At 40.7% G+C, this 21,805-nt stretch overlaps 1 protein-coding gene across 4 annotated transcripts in view; it reads left to right on the top strand.

Moving 5' to 3' along the window:
- Positions 1-21,805, top strand: part of FRMD4B (FERM domain containing 4B) — a 372,987-nt gene that overhangs the window by 340,734 nt on the left and 10,448 nt on the right. For all 4 annotated transcript variants that reach the window (XM_008963959.4, XM_034956863.3, XM_003811580.5 and 1 more), the window contains 10 exons: positions 3,010-3,086; positions 4,744-4,882; positions 5,391-5,532; positions 6,419-6,552; positions 6,642-6,761; positions 7,908-8,133; positions 11,835-11,891; positions 13,568-13,715; positions 18,758-18,877; positions 19,770-20,581. In XM_008963959.4, coding sequence (XP_008962207.3) covers positions 3,010-3,086; positions 4,744-4,882; positions 5,391-5,532; positions 6,419-6,552; positions 6,642-6,761; positions 7,908-8,133; positions 11,835-11,891; positions 13,568-13,715; positions 18,758-18,877; positions 19,770-20,581 — 1,975 coding nt within the window. The remainder of the gene's footprint in view (positions 1-3,009; positions 3,087-4,743; positions 4,883-5,390; positions 5,533-6,418; positions 6,553-6,641; positions 6,762-7,907; positions 8,134-11,834; positions 11,892-13,567; positions 13,716-18,757; positions 18,878-19,769; positions 20,582-21,805) is intronic.

The following is a 21,805-nucleotide window of genomic DNA, read 5'->3' as shown; positions in this document are numbered from 1 at the left end:
GCATGAGCTATCTTTCAGCAAATGAATTCACCTCAGCTCCATTGCCGTTTGTAGAGCTGCATCCTGGCCCTCGGATATGAAGAGTCCAGAAATAAAAAACACAGTAGGAGAATAATTTCAGCAATTTCAAAACAAAAACCAGCTTATATCCAGCTGCCAGCTAGATAAAGTACCACTACAATTAGAAATATTTTCCTAGCAACTTCAAACATTGAAAATAATTAAAATGGTAATAATATTTAATGTTTAAAACAGGGAACTCCCAACTGATTAGATGGTGAAAATCTCACTCTTATATAAAACAGACCAACCTATATTCATTTTATATATATAAACTTTTATTATTTTAATTTTGAGAAATTCCAAGAGTCCTAAAAATATGACAATACCTGTAAAACCACTTAAATAGCTGTTACTAATATTTTGTCATTTTTCATCCTATTTTTATTAATAAAAGAAAACATTACTAATGATATTCAAGTTTCTATACAACGTACCCCCCATACCATCTGCCCCCAGAAGTAATCACTGAATTTTGTATCATTCCAATCCACATTTATATTATTATATGCACATATATGAAATCATACTTTGCACAAACTTTTAAGATTTCAGGCGGGGGAATGAACTGCTCTCTGCCTTTCATGCTTTAAACCCAGTCTTGTTCCCATAACCTTGTGCAAACCCAGTTACAATCCAGTTATTTCAAATTCTCTAAGCTGAAGTCCTTCGCCTTTTAAGTAGAGTTTTTGCTTGCAGGGAGCGTATTTGCTCTCAATGCAGGGACAGGCTGAATGGAGTCCAAAGCGCTAGGGTTTCACATTTGTAAGTGATAAGAGGGGGAGGTGGTGACTTTCAGAGATCATGTTTCAAGTCCAGCCCTGGTTTTTATGTGTGTGGGAATGGACGCAAAGGAAAACACAGCTGAGCTGCATTGTAACTCTTCCTGTAGAACCTGTTCATGTCCAGGGTGAGTAAACTAGGGTAGAAATGTCTTCCTAAAACAGCCTCCGGTGAAATTCGTCCTTGGATTCAAAGCAACTTACTTCCTAGGAAGAATCAGGCAAATCCCAACTGCCCTCCATTTTAGACAGGTCTCTTTTCTGGGAAAATCTGCCACTGAGAACTTTGCCCTCCTCTCACTGATGGGAGGAAGGAGTAGAATTAGGGAGGTGTCACTCAGGAGAGTTGCTGATGTCAGTAGTGTGTCAGCCGTGGGAGGCTCAGTTTGTGAAATTGAGTTACACCTAAGTGTCTTATGAAACTCAGTTCAGAACTCACCGGAGCTGCCGTCTGGGAGGGGGGAGGTCGGAAGAACCCTGAGGTTTTCCCTCACATTTCTGTCCCATTTTTGGTACCTCTGGATTTAAAGAAATGAAAACCTCAAGTTTGTGGAGATTTTAAGAAATGGGTATGTAACTTTATACTTTTATTAATTCTTCTTTGAACCTGAGTGAGTGTTATAGTTACAGACAGCTATGTGTGCGGACCACGGAGGGCTGTGTTTTTAGGGTGTGCTGGTTTATTTCACTGTTTGGAATTGGGGGGTCCAGTCTGAACACTTCTTTCCCATGCCTGCATATGTATAGAAACCTTCAGCTCATTTTGTTCCTTTACATGATGAGGTTTACATGTCTGTGAAAAGCCTGGGTTCCCGTATGTCAGGAAATGGTTTTGCTGATAGTGCATTGCAGAGAAGTGCTTATTGTATAGACTATTAAAAATAATCTTTTAAGATTCTTTGAACGTAATTTTAAAATCCAGCCAAAGTCTAATAATATAATGAAACCTCTCTGCTGTTATTTCCCTAATCAAGTCTGGGGGCAGAGAAGAGGAATTTGACCACGAAGTCCAAGTTGACAGGACAAACCAAGGCTCAGGATAGTACAATGTCTTATAAAGAGCTTAGGAAGCAGCCCAGAAAACATAGCAAGGCATCCTCAATTCTGTGAATGAGCTGCTTTCTATCAAATTATTTGGTTTTCAAATGCACATTGCTAGTAAAGTTTGTTCCTCCCAATCAAACTGACGGCACTGAGTGCAGCAACAGAGTATCAGTAGTGTGTATATCAGAGTGTACAGACACTGGGAGCTAGCTATGTTCAAAAACTGGAGGTTCTAGCTCAGAAACCAAGAAGAGGCTCTGGTGTTCCCTCCTACCCCTTCTCTGCCCCCAATTACTGGTGCTAGGTTTCTGTGGCATTCAGGGGAACTCTCTTCATAGGTAGGAAAGTGGTATCTCAGAGAATCACCCCTGCATGGGGGTTCCGTTTTACTTTCACTTTGCATTCTTTTGAAATTCAATCTCTGATGTTATTGAAATATCCCTTTGAATATCTTTCCATTTAACTATGAAATCAACATCTTTGAGAAGGCTGGTGCTTACTGGAATCTGTGCAGATTTCCTTATTATATAGTTGAGTCAGAGGAAAAATAGTGTACATGTTCTTCCACAGATGGTTGGTTTTATTGTTCAAGGAAGATTTATTGGTGATGTGAATCTTGTTTTTTTTGAGACGGAGTCTCGCTCTGTCGCCCAGGCTGGAGTGCAGTGGCGCGATCTGGGCTCACTGCAACCTCCGCCTCCCGGGTTCACGCCATTCTCCTGCCTCAGCCTCCCGAGTAGCTGGGACTACAGGCACCCACCACCACGCCCGGCTAATTTTTTTGTATTTTTAGTAGAGAAAAGGTTTCACCATGTTAGCGAGGATGGTCTCGATCTCCTGATCTCGTGATCCGCCTGCCTCAGCCTCCCAAAGTGCTGGGATTACAGGCGTGAGCCACCACGCCCGGCCGAGGTGAATCTTAATAGTTAAAGATTGCTGCCAGAAGAAGGAATAAAATGGTTTCAGGTCATAGGTGATTTGTAAAAAGGCTGAATCACATATTCATGTTTCATCGTATCAGTGTACCTTCTTGGAGCTTATAATTGTTTGATTATTAAGCTGATTTATAGACTTAGTAAAAATAAGAATAAATAACACTTCCTGGCTTTTCTGTTTTCTTTAGTTATTCCAATGGAAACAGCTGGAGAACTTATATTTCCGTGAGAAAAAATTTGCTGTTGAAGTTCATGATCCACGAAGGTGAGGATCAAAGACTTTTCTCTGTATGACCCAGTTACTATACAAATAACGCTGCTATCAACATTTGTGTACAAGTTTTTATATGAACATATGTTTTCATTTCTCTTGGGTATATACCTAGGAATGGAATTGCTGGGTCAAATGGTAACTATCTTTAACCCTTTGAGGAATGGCAAGGCTGCTTTTCAAAGTGCTGCACCATTTTACATCCCAAGCAGCAGTATATGTGGTTCCAATGCCGACACATCCTCACCGACACTTGTTATTTTTAGTTTTGTGTGCATGTATAGTTTATGCCATCCTAGTGGGTTGAAGTGGTACCTTCTTGTGGTTTTGATTTGCACTTCCCTCATGACTAATGATGGCTGAGCATCTTTTCATGTGCTGCTTAGCTATTCCTATATCTTTAGTAGAGAAATGTCTATTCAGATCTTTTGCTCATTTAAAATGTTGGTGTTCTTGGTCATTTAAAAAAAAAAAAAAGCCAAATTACCAACATGAACTGAAGTCAGGATGTGGGTTCTCAAATATCTTAGGAGAAATCCCGCCCCACTCCGCCCGCCCCCAACTGCCAGACAGAGTCTTACTCTGTCATCCAGACTGCAGTGCAGTGGCGCAATCTTTGCTCACTACAACCTCCACCTCCCAGGTTCAGGTGATGCTCATGCCTCAGCCTCCCAAGTAGCTGGGAGTACAGGCATGCACCACCACGCCAAGCTAATTTTGTATTTTTAGTAGAGACGGGCTTTCACCATGTTGGCCAGGCTGGTCTCAAACTCCTGACCTCAGGTGATCCGCCTGTCTCCGCCTCCCAAAGTGCTGAGCCGTGGCACCTGGCCTTAAGAGAAATTCTTAATCAGTCCTTAGTGGGTACTTTTCAGTCCCAAGATGGTTATGGATGTTTAGAGGCCAGAGGGATGGGAGGAAATACCTGTGATAAAAAGGTGACCTGAAGAGATAAGCCAAATTCCTACAAAGAACATTAGTACCACGTCACACACACACAGTCTGTCTGCCTCTTGCCTGTTCTCTCTTTCTTTCTCTCTGTCTCTCTCTCTTTCACTTCCCCTCCCTCCCTTCTCCCCGCTCCCCCTCTCCCCTCTCCCTCCTCCTCTCTCCTCCCCCGTCCCCTTTCCTCTTTCCATCTGGTGTACAAGCAGCACTCTGGACAGTTTTGGACTTGCATATCTTCAGCCATTATCATTAAGTGCATTCTCTGATAATGTCAGAGCCGGCCAAATCTACCTAGATCTGAAATGCTCTTTTACCTTGAATTAGGTGCTCATCCCACACTTGGTTGCTGTTTCTTTAAAATCTTATCCCATTTATTCCTTACCACTTGTGATGGCTACACATCCTTAGAGTTTCTAACTAAATGTTTTTGTATAATCTCTAATTTGACTGATTCTTTATCAGCTTTTGAGTTCATGTGTATGTGTTTTTAAACATGCTGTTTATCCAGAAAGAGATTACTTAGGTCTGAATTGTTTTGTTGTAAAAGGAGAAAATCAGAAACTTGGTCCCCATTTGCATAAGAGTTTTTGCAACAGAAGACAGGTAAGAGGAACATGCCTTGTTACAATGCTGCTCGCAGGGTACATTTTGCATCATGCTGGGCCAGAGGGGAATTATTTGAGTGCTTTCTTTAATCTTTCAGGATTTCAGTTTCAAGAAGAACCTTTGGGCAAAGTGGCCTGTTTGTGCAAACATGGTATGCTAACTCTTCTCTCATCAAGTCCATTTGGGTAATGGCGATTAGTCAGCATCAGTTTTACTTGGACCGGAAGCAAAGCAAAGTAAGTAACTGGCATGATTTCTATAGGGACAGATTCCCCTTTTGCATTCTGTTCAGAAGATAAGCCTTCTCACAAAAGATGCAAGCACATATATTTTTGCTCTCTGAGATTTTTTTGCGTTTAACTCCCAACTATTTCAGTTTTTTTATATGTTTAAATGATGGGCAATATATAAGCTGCTTTAAAAGTTGTAAGACTGGCCAACTTTTTGGCATGCGCGTTTGTATATACTAGTGACACTGCTGGCGGTGATGTTGCTGGTGACACTTCAAAGTTAGTAACTGAACCACACCATGAGAAAATCATGTATAGTTATTAAAACATTTTAACTACTTGTGGGGTTTTTGTTTTGTTTTGTTTTGTTTTTTGGTCTGAAGAATGCCACTTGAATATGTGAAAATTCTAAATTATCCTCTGTGTTGCTATTTTTATTGTATGTTAACTTAATTGTTTCATTAATTTGAAGTATGTTTGAGTTAATTCTGTTTCATTGTTGTATGCCTCTTAGGCAAAAATTCCTTCAGCCAGGAGTTTAGATGAGATTGCAATGGATTTGACAGAGACAGGAACACAAAGGGCCTCCAAGCTGGTGACACTGGAGGCGAAAAGTCAGTTCATCATGGCAAGCAATGGCAGTTTAATCTCCTCAGGTAACATCTTGGGATTAGAGAACGTGCAAGCCATCTTTATTTCGTTTGTTTTTTCGGTCATAAACCACTTCGAAATTCATCTTTTAATCCATTATTTTGGGAATAAATAAGTATGTCAATAAATATGTATGCAACAGCTTTGAATAAAATTTTAAGGCTAATTTTTTAAAGAATATGTAGAAAGTCAAATTATAAATAGGTTGTGCATGTCATATGAGATGCAAGGATGGTGAGTACCAAGGTGTGGCTTGAAAGAACATTTTCCACAGCAGCTGCTTTTTCCAGCATTTAGTTTTTGACACAGATAATTGTCTAATTCTCCATGCAATATAAAATGCTATACAAACATGATTACAAGCATACCCCTCAAATGTGGTAGCTTCCCCTAAGCCCTTCCTCTGTAAAAATTCTGGAATCTCTTATCATTAAGTATATGTAACTTTACTAAAATTATTCATCCCACCTAAATCTCACTGTCAACTTGTGACTCTGAAGCATGACCTTCCTTCACACTGATTTTTCTTTTCCTTGCTTGCTTACTTTTTAAAAGAACGCTTGAAACAACTCTTCAAGGACCATCTTACCTTCTCTTCTGCTCAGAAAAATGAAATTTTTCTTTGGGTGTGTCTGGGACGTTAAGCATTTTATCATTACCCCCAAAATGACTGAGCCAGGATGCAAAAAGGCACATTTTATTACCAGGTTCTGTTTGATGCCCAGAAGAATGAGAAAATGTTTTCCAATTTCCTTTTATTATGTTGAGAAACAAGGAGAAAAGAAATAAACTACCATTTAATAGCAGCTTTAGCTTAAAACTCCTTTGTCCCTTAGAAAGGAAGGAAACATCCCTTGTATAAACCTTCCCTGCCCTTCCCTCATCCCCTAGGTTCTCAAGACTCAGAAGTTAGTGAAGAGCAAAAGAGAGAAAAAATCCTTGAACTAAAGAAGAAGGAGAAACTATTACAAGAAAAACTTCTGAAAAAAGTTGAGGAGCTTAAGAAGATCTGTCTGCGGGAGGCTGTGAGTCTGCTTTTTGGGGCTCATCAAATTGTGTTTAACAACTTTGGCCAGTGTCAATTATCTGCTCTTGATTCTGTCCTGTTTCACAGGAGCTCACAGGCAAAATGCCAAAGGAGTATCCCCTGAACATAGGCGAGAAGCCTCCTCAGGTCAGAAGACGTGTGGGTACTGCGTTCAAATTAGATGACAACTTGCTGCCGAGTGAAGAAGTATGAACAACGCCTCTGAGCCTTTCAATTAATCATAAGACAGGAAAGCTGTCTGAGTGTACTGGACTTTTTCCTTTGGTTTTTGAGTCTCTGCTGTATGTTATCTCACCAGTACAGATGGATCGTGTTGACCAAATTGAACTCTTTCTTTCATGCCCACTCCAGTCAAAATTGAGTTACTTCTCACTACTTTACTCCCCAAATCATAGGCATTCAGTGAACTCCAAATGTTTCTCATTTGAGAGTCAGTATTATAAGAATTAAGAACTCCAGCATTAGGTTCGTTTACTTAAAACTAAATATAGCCTTTGTCAAATAATTTAGCCTCTCTAAAGTCTCATTTCTCGGCCTCAGTTTTCCTCATCTGTAAAATGGGGGTAATGATTGGACTTCCCTCCAAGGGATCCAATGAGTATTAAATGAGATAATACATGCACAGCACTGAGCTACAATCAAGTTAAAATATTTGTTAGCCAATATAGAATGTATAATACTTTCTCATTTGCATGTCATCAGCCAATATAACCATATCTATGTTTCTTGTAGAAATTTGACCATCTTAGCTTTAGAAAATTGTATCTGTTTTCATCTTTGGAAATCTTTGCTATTTACTGAGTGCTCACTGTGTACCCGTCTCTGAGCTAAGCAATGCACATGTACTATCTCATTTAATCCTCATCCTACTTCATAAGGTAGGTGTTATCTTCATTTTACAAATGAAAAAAACTGAAGCATTAAAAGATGAAGCTGTGTATCCAGGGTCATGCAACCGGGAATTACCAGGAAGAAGATCAAACCCAAATTTATCTGTCTCTAAAGCTATGCATATAAATATAATCTTCTGCATCCATGAGCTTTGAGTTGAGAATATATCTGTGAAAACTGTGATCTTCTCCCAACCAACTGAATGAATGAAAGGCCATTCCCTTCCTTGAAAAGGGAAGAGGTTTGGACTAATGAGAAGTTGAAGTTAAGATGAGTAAAGGAAAGTGTTTGACAAGGATGTCTATGCAGTAAAAGTTGGGAAGATAGTGTTCTCAAAGAACATCTGATTCAAGAAAGTGCACAGGAAGTTTTATTACACAATGCATGTAAGAGTTGATCATATGTGTCCATAAAAATAAAACTATCATTGTATAAATGCAGGATCCTGCTTTGCAAGAACTGGAGAGTAATTTTCTAATACAACAAAAGCTGGTGGAAGCTGCAAAGAAACTTGCCAATGAGCCAGACCTTTGTAAAACTGTGAAGAAAAAGCGAAAGCAAGATTACACAGATGCGATGAAAAAGCTTCAGGAGATTGAAAATTCAATAAACGAATACCGAATTAGGTGTGGAAAGAAACCCAGCCAGAAAGCAACAGTGTTACCAGGTTAGTAATAAGTAAGGTTTTTTTTTGAGTCCCCTACTCAATACTTCATGGTATGTAGCATTTCCAAACCAGTTACCAGTTGATGAGAGATAGAAGGAAGAACCAGGTGATCAAAACTAAGTTTTCTTTTTTATTTGGAGACAGAGTTTCACTCTTGTTGCCCAGGCTGGAGTGCAATGGGGCAATCTCAGCTCACTGCAAACTCCACCTCCCGGGTTCAAGTGATTGTCCTCCCTCAGCCTCCCAAGTAGCTGGGGTTACAGGCATGTGCCACCACACCTAGCTAATTTTGTATTTTTGGTAGAGATAGGGTTTCACCATCTTGGTCAGGCTGGTCTCAAACACCTGATCTCAGGTGATCCACCCTCCTCAGCCTCGCAAAGTGCTGGCATTACAGGCATGAGCCACTGCGCCTGACAAACTAAGTTTCTTAGGATAAAAATTGTTTGGAATTTCAGTTTTATAAGTATGTAAACTTGATTTAAAATTTCTGTGATTTGTGAAGGCTATTTAAAGATATGGGCAGCACAAGCATGGTGCCCCACACCTATAATCCCAGCACTTTGGGAGGCTGAGGTGAGCGGATCACTTGAGCTAAGGAATTTGAGACCACCCTGGGAAGCGTGGTGAAACCCCGTCTCTTCAAAAAATATTTTAAAAATTAGCCAGGCATGGTGGTACATACCTGTAGTCCCAGCCACAGGGGAGGCTGAAATGGGAGGATCATTTGAGCCCAGGCAATCGAGGCTGCAGTGAACTATGACTGCACCACTGCACTCCAGCATGGGTGACAGGGCAAGACCCTGCCTCAAAAAAAAAAAAAGTGAGCAAAATTAAAAAATAAAGATATGTGCAAATGGTCATGATATAACATGAAATGCAGAAAAGCCAGATATAAAATTGTTACCACAACATGATCCCAATTTTATAGAAATATGCACACACAAAGACTGGCTGAGAAATATTTCAAAATACTAACAGTTGTGAAATTTCAAGTAACTTAATTTTCTTCTTAATATTCTGTATTTTCCAAGTTCTCAACATTATGTATTTATGACTTTCATTTTCAGAAAAAACGTAAACTGAGAAATCCCAGGTAGATTTAAAGTCCCATTGACCTTACATGTTTATTGGTATGGTTTTCAGCCTGGTGATTGAAATATGATTGTATTTCTTTGATTCTAAGACATTTTTTCCTTTACATTTTAACATCTATGAAATTGGGATAGTTTTGGGTTTTTTTGTTTGTCTGTTTTTGTTTTTGTCTTTTTGAGACAGGAACTCTTTCTGTGGCCCAAGCTGGAGTGCAGTGGTACCATCAAAGCTCACTGCAGCCTCGACTTCCTGGGCTCAGGTGATCCTCCTACCTCAGCCTCCCTAGCAGCTGGGACTATAGGCATGCACCACCATGCCCGGCTAATGTTTTGTAGACATGGGGTTTCACCATGTTGCCCAGGCTGGTCTCAAACTCCTGAGCTCAAGCAATCCTCCCACCTCAGCCTCCCAAACTGCCAGGATTGCAGGTGTGAGCCACCACGCCCAGCCTTGGGTTAGTTCTTAACACACTAGATGGTGTATTACAGTCATACTTGGCAGTACTTTTTTTATTATTTTTTGCTGGTACTCAAAATATTTATCTTAGATTTGATGAAATAAGGTAAGTGAGTTTAGAATATAATTGAGTGTAGAGCATATGATTTACAAAGCAGACATGGCTTTTGGAAAGGGAATGTACAGCATCAACACACAAGTGTTAGTCCACTACAGCTGGAGAATATAGAGTAGCTTTGGTTGAATGTGAAGTCCAGGCGGTCTTGGGGGTGGTTAATTTCTGGACCTACAGATATGGGTGATTAGTGTTGTGCTTAACTTCATGGCCATTTGTTATGGCCCATTCATCCTCAAACTGTGCAAAATTCAAATGTTCTCCTTTACAGTGAAAGTATGCCTAACAGCTGACTATACTGGCAACTTGCCTTCAAGGTCCACTGTGTGTCTGATAGAGATAGTTCACTTGTTTCTGATACAGATTAACATTAGAGATTGGTTGGAGAGCTTCCCTTCATAATGGTTTTGAAGTTTACATTGAAGGATTATATTTGCCTAGAACCTCATGCCAAAACACTCAGGTGAATATGGAATGACTTTTTTTGCAAATGCAGATCAACACATCTGAGATACTTTTCTTTACTGAATACGTTTGTTTTTTTGTTTGTTTTTTGTTTTTTTTCTTTTGAGACAGAGCTGTCTCTGCCACCCAGCCTGGAGTGCAGTGGCATGATCTCGGCTCACTGCAACCTCCACCTCCCAGGTTCAAGCAATTCTCCTGCCTCAGCCTCCCAAATAGCTGGGATTACAGGCATACACCACCATGCTTGGCTAATTTTTGTATTTTTCATAGAGACAGGATTTCACTGTGTTGGCCAGGCTGGTCTTAAACTCCTGACCCTCAAGTGATACACCAACCTTGGCCTCTCAAAGTGCTGAGATTACAGGGGTGAGGCACCGCGCCTGGCCACATTATTTAACATTTGATGGATACCAGCAATAGAGTGTTATGGCCATTGCCAACCAGAACACAGTGTCTAGTTAACTAAAGATTTAAGTCTAGCTAACATTTACTGAGCATTTGTCATGTAATGCTGGGAGCTGGGCTAGGGACTTTACATCCGTTATTCTAACGCCTCACCCCAGCACTACGTGATAGGTACTGTTGTTATCCCCATTGTGGGATTGAGCCAGGTGATACTTAGAGATTAAGTAATTTGCCCAAGGTCTCATAGTCGATAAATGGCAAAACCAAGACTTAAACCTAATTCAGTGGTTCTCAACCGGGGAGGCTGGAAATCCTATAATGCACAGGACAGCTCCCCAGGACAAAGGATTATCCAGTTCAAAATGTCAGTAGTGCCACTGTTGAGAAACCTGTTGAAAAGCTTGGCCAGTCATAGTGGTTCACACCTTTAATCCCAGTACTTTGGGAGGCCTAGGTAGGCAGGTCACTTGAGCCCAGGAGTTCAAGACCAGCCTGGCCAAATGGTGATACCTGATCTTTATTAAAAATCCAAAAAGTTAGCCAGGCGTGGTGCTGCATACCTGTAATCTCAGCTACTCAGGAGGCTGAGGCGGGAGGATTGCTTAAGCCCAGGAGGTTGAGGCTGCAGTGAGCCATGATCGCACCATTGCACTCCAGCCTGGGCAACAGAATGAGACTCTGTCCCATAAACAAACAAGAAAAAAAAAAAAAAGGCCCTTTCTTTCAGGGAGGGGTCAAAAGCCAAGTTATATTAAGAGTAGATTCTCAAATGAGGATTCAAATGTGTTTTATTTAACATTTAGCATTTATGATAAGAATGGCATGATTTTTCTTTCCAGTTTGTTGATCATAAGCACTAAATATATAGGTAAAGTTTTATTCCAGTGTAGAAGAGACACCGAAAACTAGTTTAAAACCAGCACTCCCTTGAAGTCTGTTCCATTTTAAGAAATAATCTAATGTAATATTCGTACAATATGTAAAATGTTTTGATTTTTGTTAGTATATGAGTCCATTCTTACTATGGTAGTTAATTATTCTTAATGCACTGTAATTAATTACTTTTATTTAAATGAAAATGCACTCCATTGAAAATTGTTTCTCTAAGCCCCCTCTAATTGTATAAATGCACAATTATACTAAAGGCAGTTATTTTTATTCACAGAAGACATAATCCCCTCAGAGAGTAGCTCTTTGTCTGACACCACCACCTATGATGATCGTAAGTGGCTCTTCCTTTTTTGGTTTAAAAATGTTAGATATTCTGAAATAATTAAGATAATTTTCTTAGTTAAGTAAGGCCTATTTGTTTTTCTTTTGAGAAAAAGTAGAATAAACTAACTTACATTTATGCAAAATGGTTGGTAAAGGAAGTGTATGATTAACACCTACTCAGGTTAACTCAGCGTTAATAACAGGACCACAAAAATCACATGACCTCAGGGAATCAGAATGCCCTCACGGGAGTATCTAAGTCTCTCAGTAAGGACTTTAAGGCTCTCTAAAGTGTTTCTTAACTTTTTATTTTGAAGTAATCATAGACTTACGGAGAGTTGTATAATTAATACAAAGATTCCTTCACCCAGCTTTTCCCAATGGTGACATCTTATATATCTGGAGTCTAATATCAAAACCAGGATATTAGATTGTACACGTTATCACTGTATTCATCACAATATGAAATAAAATCATTGTATGTTTTACAATGTGAAATAAACTTTCATATTCTAGATAAAGGAAAGTTTATTTTACTTAGGAAGAAAGGCACAGTTAGACATTGGGCTACCTGTCATTTTGTTGTTTCATAGAGGCAGGCTGTATCGATTGTGATGGCCTGTATTTGTTCAATACATTTCTTGTCTCTCTTTCTCTCTTTTTTTTTTTTTTTTTTTTGAGATGGAGTTTCACTCTTGTTGCCCAGGCTAGAGTGCAATGGTGCGATCTCAGCTCACTGCAACCTCTGCCTCCCAGGTTCAAGCAATTCTCCTGCCTCAGCCTCCCGAGTAGCTGGGATTACAGGCGTTAGGCACCACTCCCGGCTAATTTTTGTATTTTTAGTAGAGATGGGGTTTCACCATGTTGGTCAGGCTAGTCTCGAACTCCTGACCTCAGGTGATCTGCCTGCCTCGGCCTCCCAAAGTGCCAGGATTACAGGCGTGAGCCACCGAGCCCAGCCGTTCAATACATTCCATTATAGAATGGGTTGACTATCAACTAATAGAGTGTTTCTTTGTCATCTCTTGTACTTAATCATGATTGAGGTGGTGATCTCTGTGGTATGACTTGAAGAATTCCAGGAAACCACACCCCCACTGCTTTATCTTACCCAAGTTTTATGGTGCATAAAATTTCACCACTGCAGAATTCTTCATGTGAGGTGATGTTTGGTCATGCTTGCCATCCCTCTTTGAAAATGTAAATATCAGTGGAAAACATAACAAGCCTCTAATGATGCAGCATAAGTCAGTTTCCTTACTTTCAATGACAGGATAAGCCTTTGGCCAAAGAGGCCTAAAAACTTTAAAAGTAAAGGTGAACAAAAATGATCCAGGCCAACTTCCCCTTGGTTCACACTGGGGGTTTTCTTTAATATAGCTTTTTAAAAGCTGCGGTATTACCCATTCCCCTTGAGTGATTTACTCACTCTAAGTGACACCTGTTGGATTTGGCAAAAGATGGTTCAGGTCCCAGAAGAGTGTTCAGTAATTTCGTTTTTTCTGGTGTATAAAATATAAAAATTAACTTCTTGAAAGAGTTATGTTCTTCTAAAAATATCATCTTTGGAAGAACACTTTGTTCACTAAACCTTCTAATTTCTTTTTTGAGGTATTGGCAAGATATTTATTTACCTATTAATTTGCCTACTTATTTTTTCATTCACCCATTTACTTATTATAGCCAGTGATGCCTTCACTCTTCCTGGGCAGCGATCAAGTTCAGTACCTCATTCTCCAAGAATTCTTCCCCCCAAGTCTCTTGGTATTGAGCGAATCCATTTCAGAAAGTCGTCCATCAGTGAACAGTTTGTGGATACCAGGCAGTCCAGGTGAGAGGTCATATCATCAGTAAGGTTAATGCCTCACAGCTAGGAAATTTTTCCTCCAAAATGCAATGTATGGATGATACATTTTCACATGTTTTTATTTATCCTTCCAAAAGATGTTATCTTGTAAAACTGGGGCATAGAAACTAACCCAGTTTGTTGTTCACAGCAAACGAATATACATATATATATATATATATATATATATATATATATATATATATTTTTTTTTTTTTTTTTTTTGATGTGGAGTTTCGCTCTTGTTGCCCAGGCTGGAGTGCGATGGCGTGATCTCCAGCTCACCGCAACCCCCGCCTCCTGGGTTCAAGCAATTCTCCTGCCTCAGCCTCCCGAGCAGCTGGGATTACAGGCCACCACACCCAGCTAATTTTATATTTTTAGGAGAGACGGGGTTTCTCCATGTTGGTCCGGGTGGTCTCGAACTCCCAACCTCAGGTGATCTGCCTGCCTTGGCCTCCCAAAGTGCTGGGATTACAAGTTTGAGCCACCGTGCCTGGCTGAAAATGTTTTTAAGAAGTCTTTTAAAATGCATTTGACCATTTCCTTGACTTTAAAGTCTATTTGATCTATATTAACTTATAGGGACATTAATTATCATCTGGATTTAGACATAGTGTCCACAGTTCAGTTTTATAGTCACTGGTCTAAGGAAATTGTCGTTAAAGTCCACTCTGCAAAACCAAGTAGCAGGACTGATTTCCAGTCCTGCAAATAAACATGGGACTTAAACTCATAATCTGTAAAATAGATAATCCAAGCATTTTCTCAAATATCTCAGGTAAATATTATCAGGGCAATGAGACCAGGTTTTAGAAACATGACAGGCCAGTGGTTCCCAGAACTTGGCTGTATGGATCAATCTTTAAAAAGCAAACAAACAGTTACCAGCTGTTTGCTTTGCCTAAAAAGAAATTTTCAAACAGGCTGAGTGCGGCAGCTCACACCTATAATCCCAGCACTTTGGGAGGCCAAGGTGGGAGGATCACTTGAGCTCAAGAGTTGGAGACCAGTCTGGGCAACCTAATGAAGCCCCATCTCTACAAATTTTATAGACAGAGTCTCTTTGTGTCGCTCAGGCTGGAGTGCAGTGGTGCAATCTCAGCTCACTGTAACCCCTGCCTCTTGGCTTCAGGCAATTCTCCCACCTCAGCCTCCCGAGTAGCTGGAATTACAGGCTTGTGCCATCATGCCCGGCTGATTTTTGTATTTTTAATAGAGACAGGGTCTCACCATGTTGGCCAGGCTGGTCTTGAACTCCTGACCTCAGGTGATCCACCCGCCTCAGTCTCCCAAAGTGCTGGGATTACAGGCATGAGCCAGTGTGCCCGGCCCAAAATTTCTTTTTTAATTAGCCAGACATGGTGTTGCCTACCTGTAGTCCTAGCTACTTGGGAGACTGAGGCAGGAGGATTGCTTGAGCCCAGGATTTCACAATTGAAGTGAACTATGATCGTGTCACTCCACCCCAGCCTGGGCAACAGAGCAAGATGCTGTCTCAAAAAAAAAAAAAAGAAAAAGAAAAAAAAAAGAAATGTTCAAAAAAATAGCACCATGAATCCATGAAAGAAATGACATTTTGATATAAAAAATATATTCACTATCTTTGTGGCAATATTAATCGAATGAAGTTAACATTTCACTTAATGTAATGTTAATTTCATTTTATATTAATTTCATATAACATTTCTATTGAGCACTTACTTTTTTTTTTTTTCCTGAGACAGAGTCTTGCTCTGTCGCCCAGGCTGGAGTGCAGCGGCACCATCTTGGCTCACTGCAACCTTCACCTTTCAGGTTCAAGCAATTCTCCCCCCTCAGCCTTCCAAGTAGCTGGGACTACAGATGCCCGCCACCACACCCGGCAAAATTTTTGTATCTTTAGTAGAGATAGAGTTTCGCCATGTTGGTCAGGCTGGTCTTGAACTCCTGACCTCAGGTGATCCGCCCACTTCGGCCTCCCAAAGTGCTAGGATTACAGGCAGGAGTCACTACAACTGGCCGCTATTGAGTACTTACTGTGTCCCAGATACTGTTTATGTTTTTTCTATGTAATTTATTAACGAACTTAATCTTCACGACAACCCTGATAGTGTTACTACTGTCATTACCCTTTACAGATAAGCACACTGAGGGCCAGGGACCATGAATAACTTCTTTGGGTTCATCAACTAGTAAACATGGGAATCAAGGTTTGAACCTAGGTAGCCTAGAACTTGGCAGGATCCAAAGCTTGTGATCTGATTTCAGTGAACATGTTATACCACATCTCAGCAAAGATGGGAAGTATTTGCTCTACAAGGGCCAAAAATATAAATTAAAAAAATTTAAATAAAGGAAATTATTCTCAAAATCAAGGTAGATTATTAGATTATTCAAGGTGGATAAATTGTGACTTATGAAAATATAACCTCCACATTGCTATGTTTCTTTTTTTTTTTCTTTTCTTTTTTTTTTTGGAGACAGAGTCTCACTCTGCCACCCAGGCTGGAGTGCAGTGGTGCCATCTCAGCTTACTGCAAGCTCCGCCTCCCAGGTTCACGCCATTCTCCTGCCTCAACCTCCTGAGTAGCTGGGACTACAGGTGCCTGCCACCATACCTGGCTAATTTTTTTGTGTTTTTAGTAGAGACGGTGTTTCATATTAGCCAGGATGGTCTTGATCTCCTGACCTCGTGATCCACCCACCTCAGCCTCCCAAAGTGCTGTGATTACAGGCATGAGCCACCGCGCCAGGTCACATTGTTATATTTCTAATTTGTTAAAGAGCAGTGAAATCTTTATCACATATCGGCCCCAGTTTGTGGATTAGCATTTAGGCACTTTTGCCTGAAATGGTAAGAGATCCAAGGAGCTACAGCCGTGCTAGCCAATTTAATTAAAAGTAAATAAAATTTAAAATTTGGTTCCTCAGTCATGCTAGCCACAGTTCAAATGCTCAGCAGCCACATGTGGCTAGTGGCTATCATATTGGTCAGAACAGACCCAGAACATTTTTGTCATTGCAGAAAGTCCTATTGGATAACATGAGACAAGTGGGCTTCTTATGTTAGGGAAAACAAAGCTATTTCAGCAAAAGGAAGAATTATAGCTGGGAATCATTGTCTTAAAAATTATTATACCCACATCTCCAATCACTTAAGATGGATTTGCTCTTTTATCCAGCAATTTCACTTAGGAATTTTACTACTGAATTAACTAACTACATGTAGGATGCTCATTACAGCATTGCTTACACTACTGGCAAATTGAAAACAAACCACATGTTCAACTAGCTGATTATTTAAATAAATTATGGTAAATCCATACAATAAAATGCTATGCAGTCATTAAAATAACACTGTAGACAAATATTAAGCAACATAAAATGTTAGGTACAACTTAACTTTTTAAAAAGTGAGCATTGAAAAAGAATATATAGTAAATCTCATGTTTTGTTAAAAAATAAATATGTATGTTTATATATAAATACATGCTAATAAGTTTATGTGCTTAGGAAAAATAATCTGTAAACATTTAATGTTGCCTGGCTATGTAAAAGGTACCAGATTATACAGGCAGCGGCTCACGCCTGTAATCCCAGCACTTTGGGAGGCTGAGGCAGGCAGATGACTTGACGTCAGGAGTTCGAAAACAGCCTGGCCAACATGGTGAAACCCCATCTCTACTAAAAATACCAAAAAAAAAAAAAACATTAGCCAGGCATGGTGGTGCACACCTGTAATTCCAGCTACTTGGGAGGCTGAGGTGGGAGGATCACTTGAACCCAGGAGCTGGAGGTTGCAGTGAGCTGAGATTGTGCCACTCTCCTCAAGCCTGGATGACAGAGTGAGACTCCATCTAAAAAAAAGATTATAGACATTTAAATTTTTCTTTTTATCTGTATTTTTAAAGTTTTCCTAATGAACTTAGACTTGCTTTTGTAGTAAGTAAAATTTGATCAAAATTATTTTTAGTTAAAAAAAATTAACTTCAGGCTGGGCGTGGTGGCTCACGCCTGTAATCCCAGCACTTTGGGAGGCCGAGGCGGGCAGATCACAAGGTCAGGAGATCGAGACCATCCTGGCTAACAAGGTGAAACCCTGTCTTTACTAAAACTACAAAAAATTAGCGAGGCGTGGTGGTGGGCACCTGTGGTCCCAGCTACTCGGGAGGCTGAGGCAGGAGAATGGCGTGAACCCAGGAGGCGGAGCTTGCAGTGAGCCAAGATCACGCCACTGCACTCCAGCCTGGGTGACAGAGCAAGACTCAGTCTCAAAAAAAAAAAAAAATTAACTTCAAATTGTGTTGTCACCGTGCTGGGAAGTAGACATAGTGATTTAAAGCTGTTGTTCTTTGTCCAGGGACCAGCAAACAACAGTCCAGTGGCCAAATCCATCCTGCTGCCTGTTTTTGTGCAGCCCGTGAGCTAAGAATGGTTTTTATATTTTTAGGTAGCTGGTGGTGGGGGGATCAAAAGCAATAATATTTTACAACCTGTAAAAATGATATGAAATTTAGCATCCATAGGTCATTTTCTTGGAACACAGCCACACCCATTCTCTTACATATTATCCATGGCTGCTTTTGCACTGAAAGGGCAGAGCTGAGTAGTCGCTCTAGAGACCATCTGGCCCACAAAGCCAAAAGCTATTTAGTATTCTAGACTGTTTACAAAAAAGGAGTTTGCTGAATTATACATCCATCCCTGTTCACCACGAAGATTTGATCATCTAAGGACTGTTTTGAATGTTCAGGTGCCTACATAAACAGCTCTAGTTGCTTTGAGTCTTTTTATTCAGTGTACTCTTTATTAAAAGTCCTTTTTTCCCCTACATATTTGTGACTCAGAAAGTCAGACCATATATGCTCCCGCTGTTTTAGCGGGTTTTCTTTGTGGTTTAGTGAACCACAAAGACACCCTTCCTATCTTTCTCCCTATTTTCCCTTTCCTTGGGCTTCTAGTAAGTTTTGTATCTGCTTATGACAAATTTGCCAGAGATGTTGAGAGACTCATCATTTCCTGAATTCTTCTTTTTATCACCACAGAGAAATGCTGTCCACACACAGCAGCCCTTACAAAACTCTGGAGAGGCGGCCCCAGGGAGGGCGAAGCATGCCCACCACGCCAGTTCTTACCCGAAATGCCTACAGCAGCAGCCACTTGGAGTAAGAGAGCTTCTTTCTCACTGCTTTAGCTGTCTTGATTTTTGCTTTGAGGTTCTGTCTTGCTTTATTGTGTTTTTTAATCATTTCAAGTGACTTTCTGTAGCAGGACCTTGTTTTATGGTTTTACATTTTCTGCTAACTTATGGTTTCAAATATGTTGGCAAAGAAAATGTATTTGATTTGTTCAAATATACATTAGATTTTTAGTACCTTAATTTCCCCAGTCACATATTACCATTCATTATTCAATGGTAAGGATGAAGTTAGTAACAATAGCAACATTTTGAAATGTTTGAAATGCTGTGCTAAATGTTTTATATTCACTGGATTATTTAGTCCCTACAGCAAGCCTTTTGGGAGGTAGATATTATATATTGTTTTCATCCTCATCTTACAAAGGAGGAAGCAAGATTCAGAGAGGTTAAATATCTGGCCTGAGCTCATACAGCTGGGAAATAGCAGTGCCATGACTCAGCCCAGCCACCTCTGACCTCCACTCGAATGTACCATATCTTCATATCCTCTAGGAAGACAGGACCCTCCAAAGACACGTTGGGTTTTTTGTTTCTGTTTTTGTTTTTGTTTTTTTTTCCAGGCTCTGATGCAAACTGTGCATCCTCAGTCTATGTCTTTCCCTACCCTCAAGGAAGGATTTGGCTTGCGCAACTAACAGAACCCGGTTCTTTTCTCATTTTGACCATGGTCAAAATGAACCTACGTGTGAGCCAGTAGATTTGGAGAACAACGGATTCTATTGTGCAGTCAGCTTTGGCAACTCAAAGTCCTATTGTAATTCACGAGCTATTCAGTCACTCAGCATGCTATTCTTTTTTCCTATTTGGGTCCTCCTTTTCTTCTTGGTGTTGAGAAGTTTGCCTTTCTCCTCTTTCAGACCCCAATCTTCATCTCAGCACTGCCGCCAGCGGAGTGGAAGCCTGGAGTCCCAGTCCCACCTGCTCTCCGAGATGGACAGCGATAAGCCATTTTTCTCCCTCTCCAAATCCCAAAGAAGCAGCAGCACAGAAATCCTCGATGACGGGTCTTCTTATACAAGCCAATCAAGCACAGAGTATTACTGTGTGACACCAGTTACCGGCCCCTATTACACCACCCAGACCCTGGACACTCGCACCAGGGGTCGGAGGAGGTCAAAGAAACAGAATGTTTCTACTTCAAATTCAGGAAGCATGCCCAACCTAGCACAAAAGGATAGTTTGAGGAATGGTGTTTACTCAAAGAGTCAGGAGCCACCGTCTTCCAGTTACTACATTGCCGGGTACACACCCTATGCAGAGTGTGACTTTTATTACAGTGGTGGTTATGTCTATGAGAATGACACCGAGGGACAGTATAGTGTCAACCCTTCCTACCGGTCCTCAGCCCACTATGGATATGAGCGCCAGAGGGACTACAGCAGATCCTTTCACGAAGATGAGGTCGACCGGGTACCCCATAACCCATATGCAACTCTCCGGCTGCCAAGGAAGGCTGCTGCAAAATCGGAGCACATCACCAAAAACATCCACAAGGCCTTAGTTGCCGAGCACTTGCGTGGCTGGTACCAGCGGGCCTCTGGGCAGAAGGATCAGGGACACAGCCCGCAGACCAGCTTTGACTCAGACAGGGGATCACAGAGATGCCTGGGGTTTGCTGGGCTGCAAGTACCTTGTTCTCCAAGCAGTCGTGCATCCTCGTACTCTTCAGGTGAGAATACTGTAAAAACACGCGACACCTGGATTTTATTTACATCGTGTTTCCTGCCCACCTAAAACCGCCTCACGGATCATGAGACCAGTACTCAAGGTCAAAAGTGGGGCAACCATTCGGTGGAACCCCACAATAAGAATTTCCAACTTAAAAACAGTTCTTTCCAGCTCTCCAAAGAACTCAGTACACATGAGTCTAATGAAGCAAATTGTAGATTCAAATCCAGCAAACATTGATTGAGCATGTACTCTCTGTGCTGCCCTGTTTTAGGGGGTTTTTTTTGTTTGTTTTTTTTTTTTGTTTTTTTTTTGAGATGGAGTCTCGCTCTGTCGCCTAGGCTGGAATGTGTTAGGGGTTTCACTTGCTTTGTCTTTTTAGGATTTACGTTGACAGGCACATCTCTTAAATGTGTTCACGTCATTGAGGCTTGATATTTTAAAAGAATAAACCCTCAGGTAAGCAGAAAATATTAGAATTATACATCCATCCTTGTTCACCACCAAGACTGATCATCTAAGGACTGCTTTGAATGCAAGCCTGGGATTATGCAGGTACTTAGGCAAGTGCCTGCATAAGGCTCGTAAGAATCCTGATAGGAGCTGGCATTGATTAAGCACTGTTCTAAGTAATTTGCTTTTTTTTTTTTTTTGTAGAAACAAGGAGGCTTAGGTTGGGTCTTGCTATGTTGCCCAGGCTGGTCTCAAACTCCTGGCCTCAAGCAACCCTCCTGCCTTGGCCTCCCAAAGTGTTGGGATTACATGCGAGAGCCGCAGTGCCTGGCCATGCATATTGTAATTCAGTATTCATATATACCTATGTTGTGGTTGACTTAAGGGATTTTCAAAGATAATTTTGATTAGAGATGTTTCCTTTATACTCTTGATGTTGACTTTGGCCCCTAACTCTGCTAACATTTGTGGAGGACTTCCTGCCTACGCCCAGTTGTGCTAGGTACTTTAAGTAGAGAAATAGAAGATAGGGGAGGCTCTGTGTATGGTTTTATTTATTCAGCAAATGAGCAGCCACATTCAAGATGTGGAGGACCCATTGTTGAACTAGTTCCTGGCCACGATGAGCTCAGAGTCAGCAGCCAGAGGAATGTTTAAAAATTAAGCAATTTTAAAACTCTAAGAAATGAATGAATTCTCAAACTGCCAGAAAACCTGTAGGTCATGAGTCTCACCTTCTCCCTTATTAACATGACACCTTAGTGAGACATAG

Source organism: Pan paniscus, chromosome 2, assembly GCF_029289425.2.
Source record: "Pan paniscus chromosome 2, NHGRI_mPanPan1-v2.0_pri, whole genome shotgun sequence".
NCBI classification, from domain to species: Eukaryota; Metazoa; Chordata; class Mammalia; order Primates; family Hominidae; genus Pan; species Pan paniscus.
The sequence above is the reverse complement of the archived record's forward strand: the minus strand, read 5'-3'. Positions and strand labels throughout refer to the sequence as shown.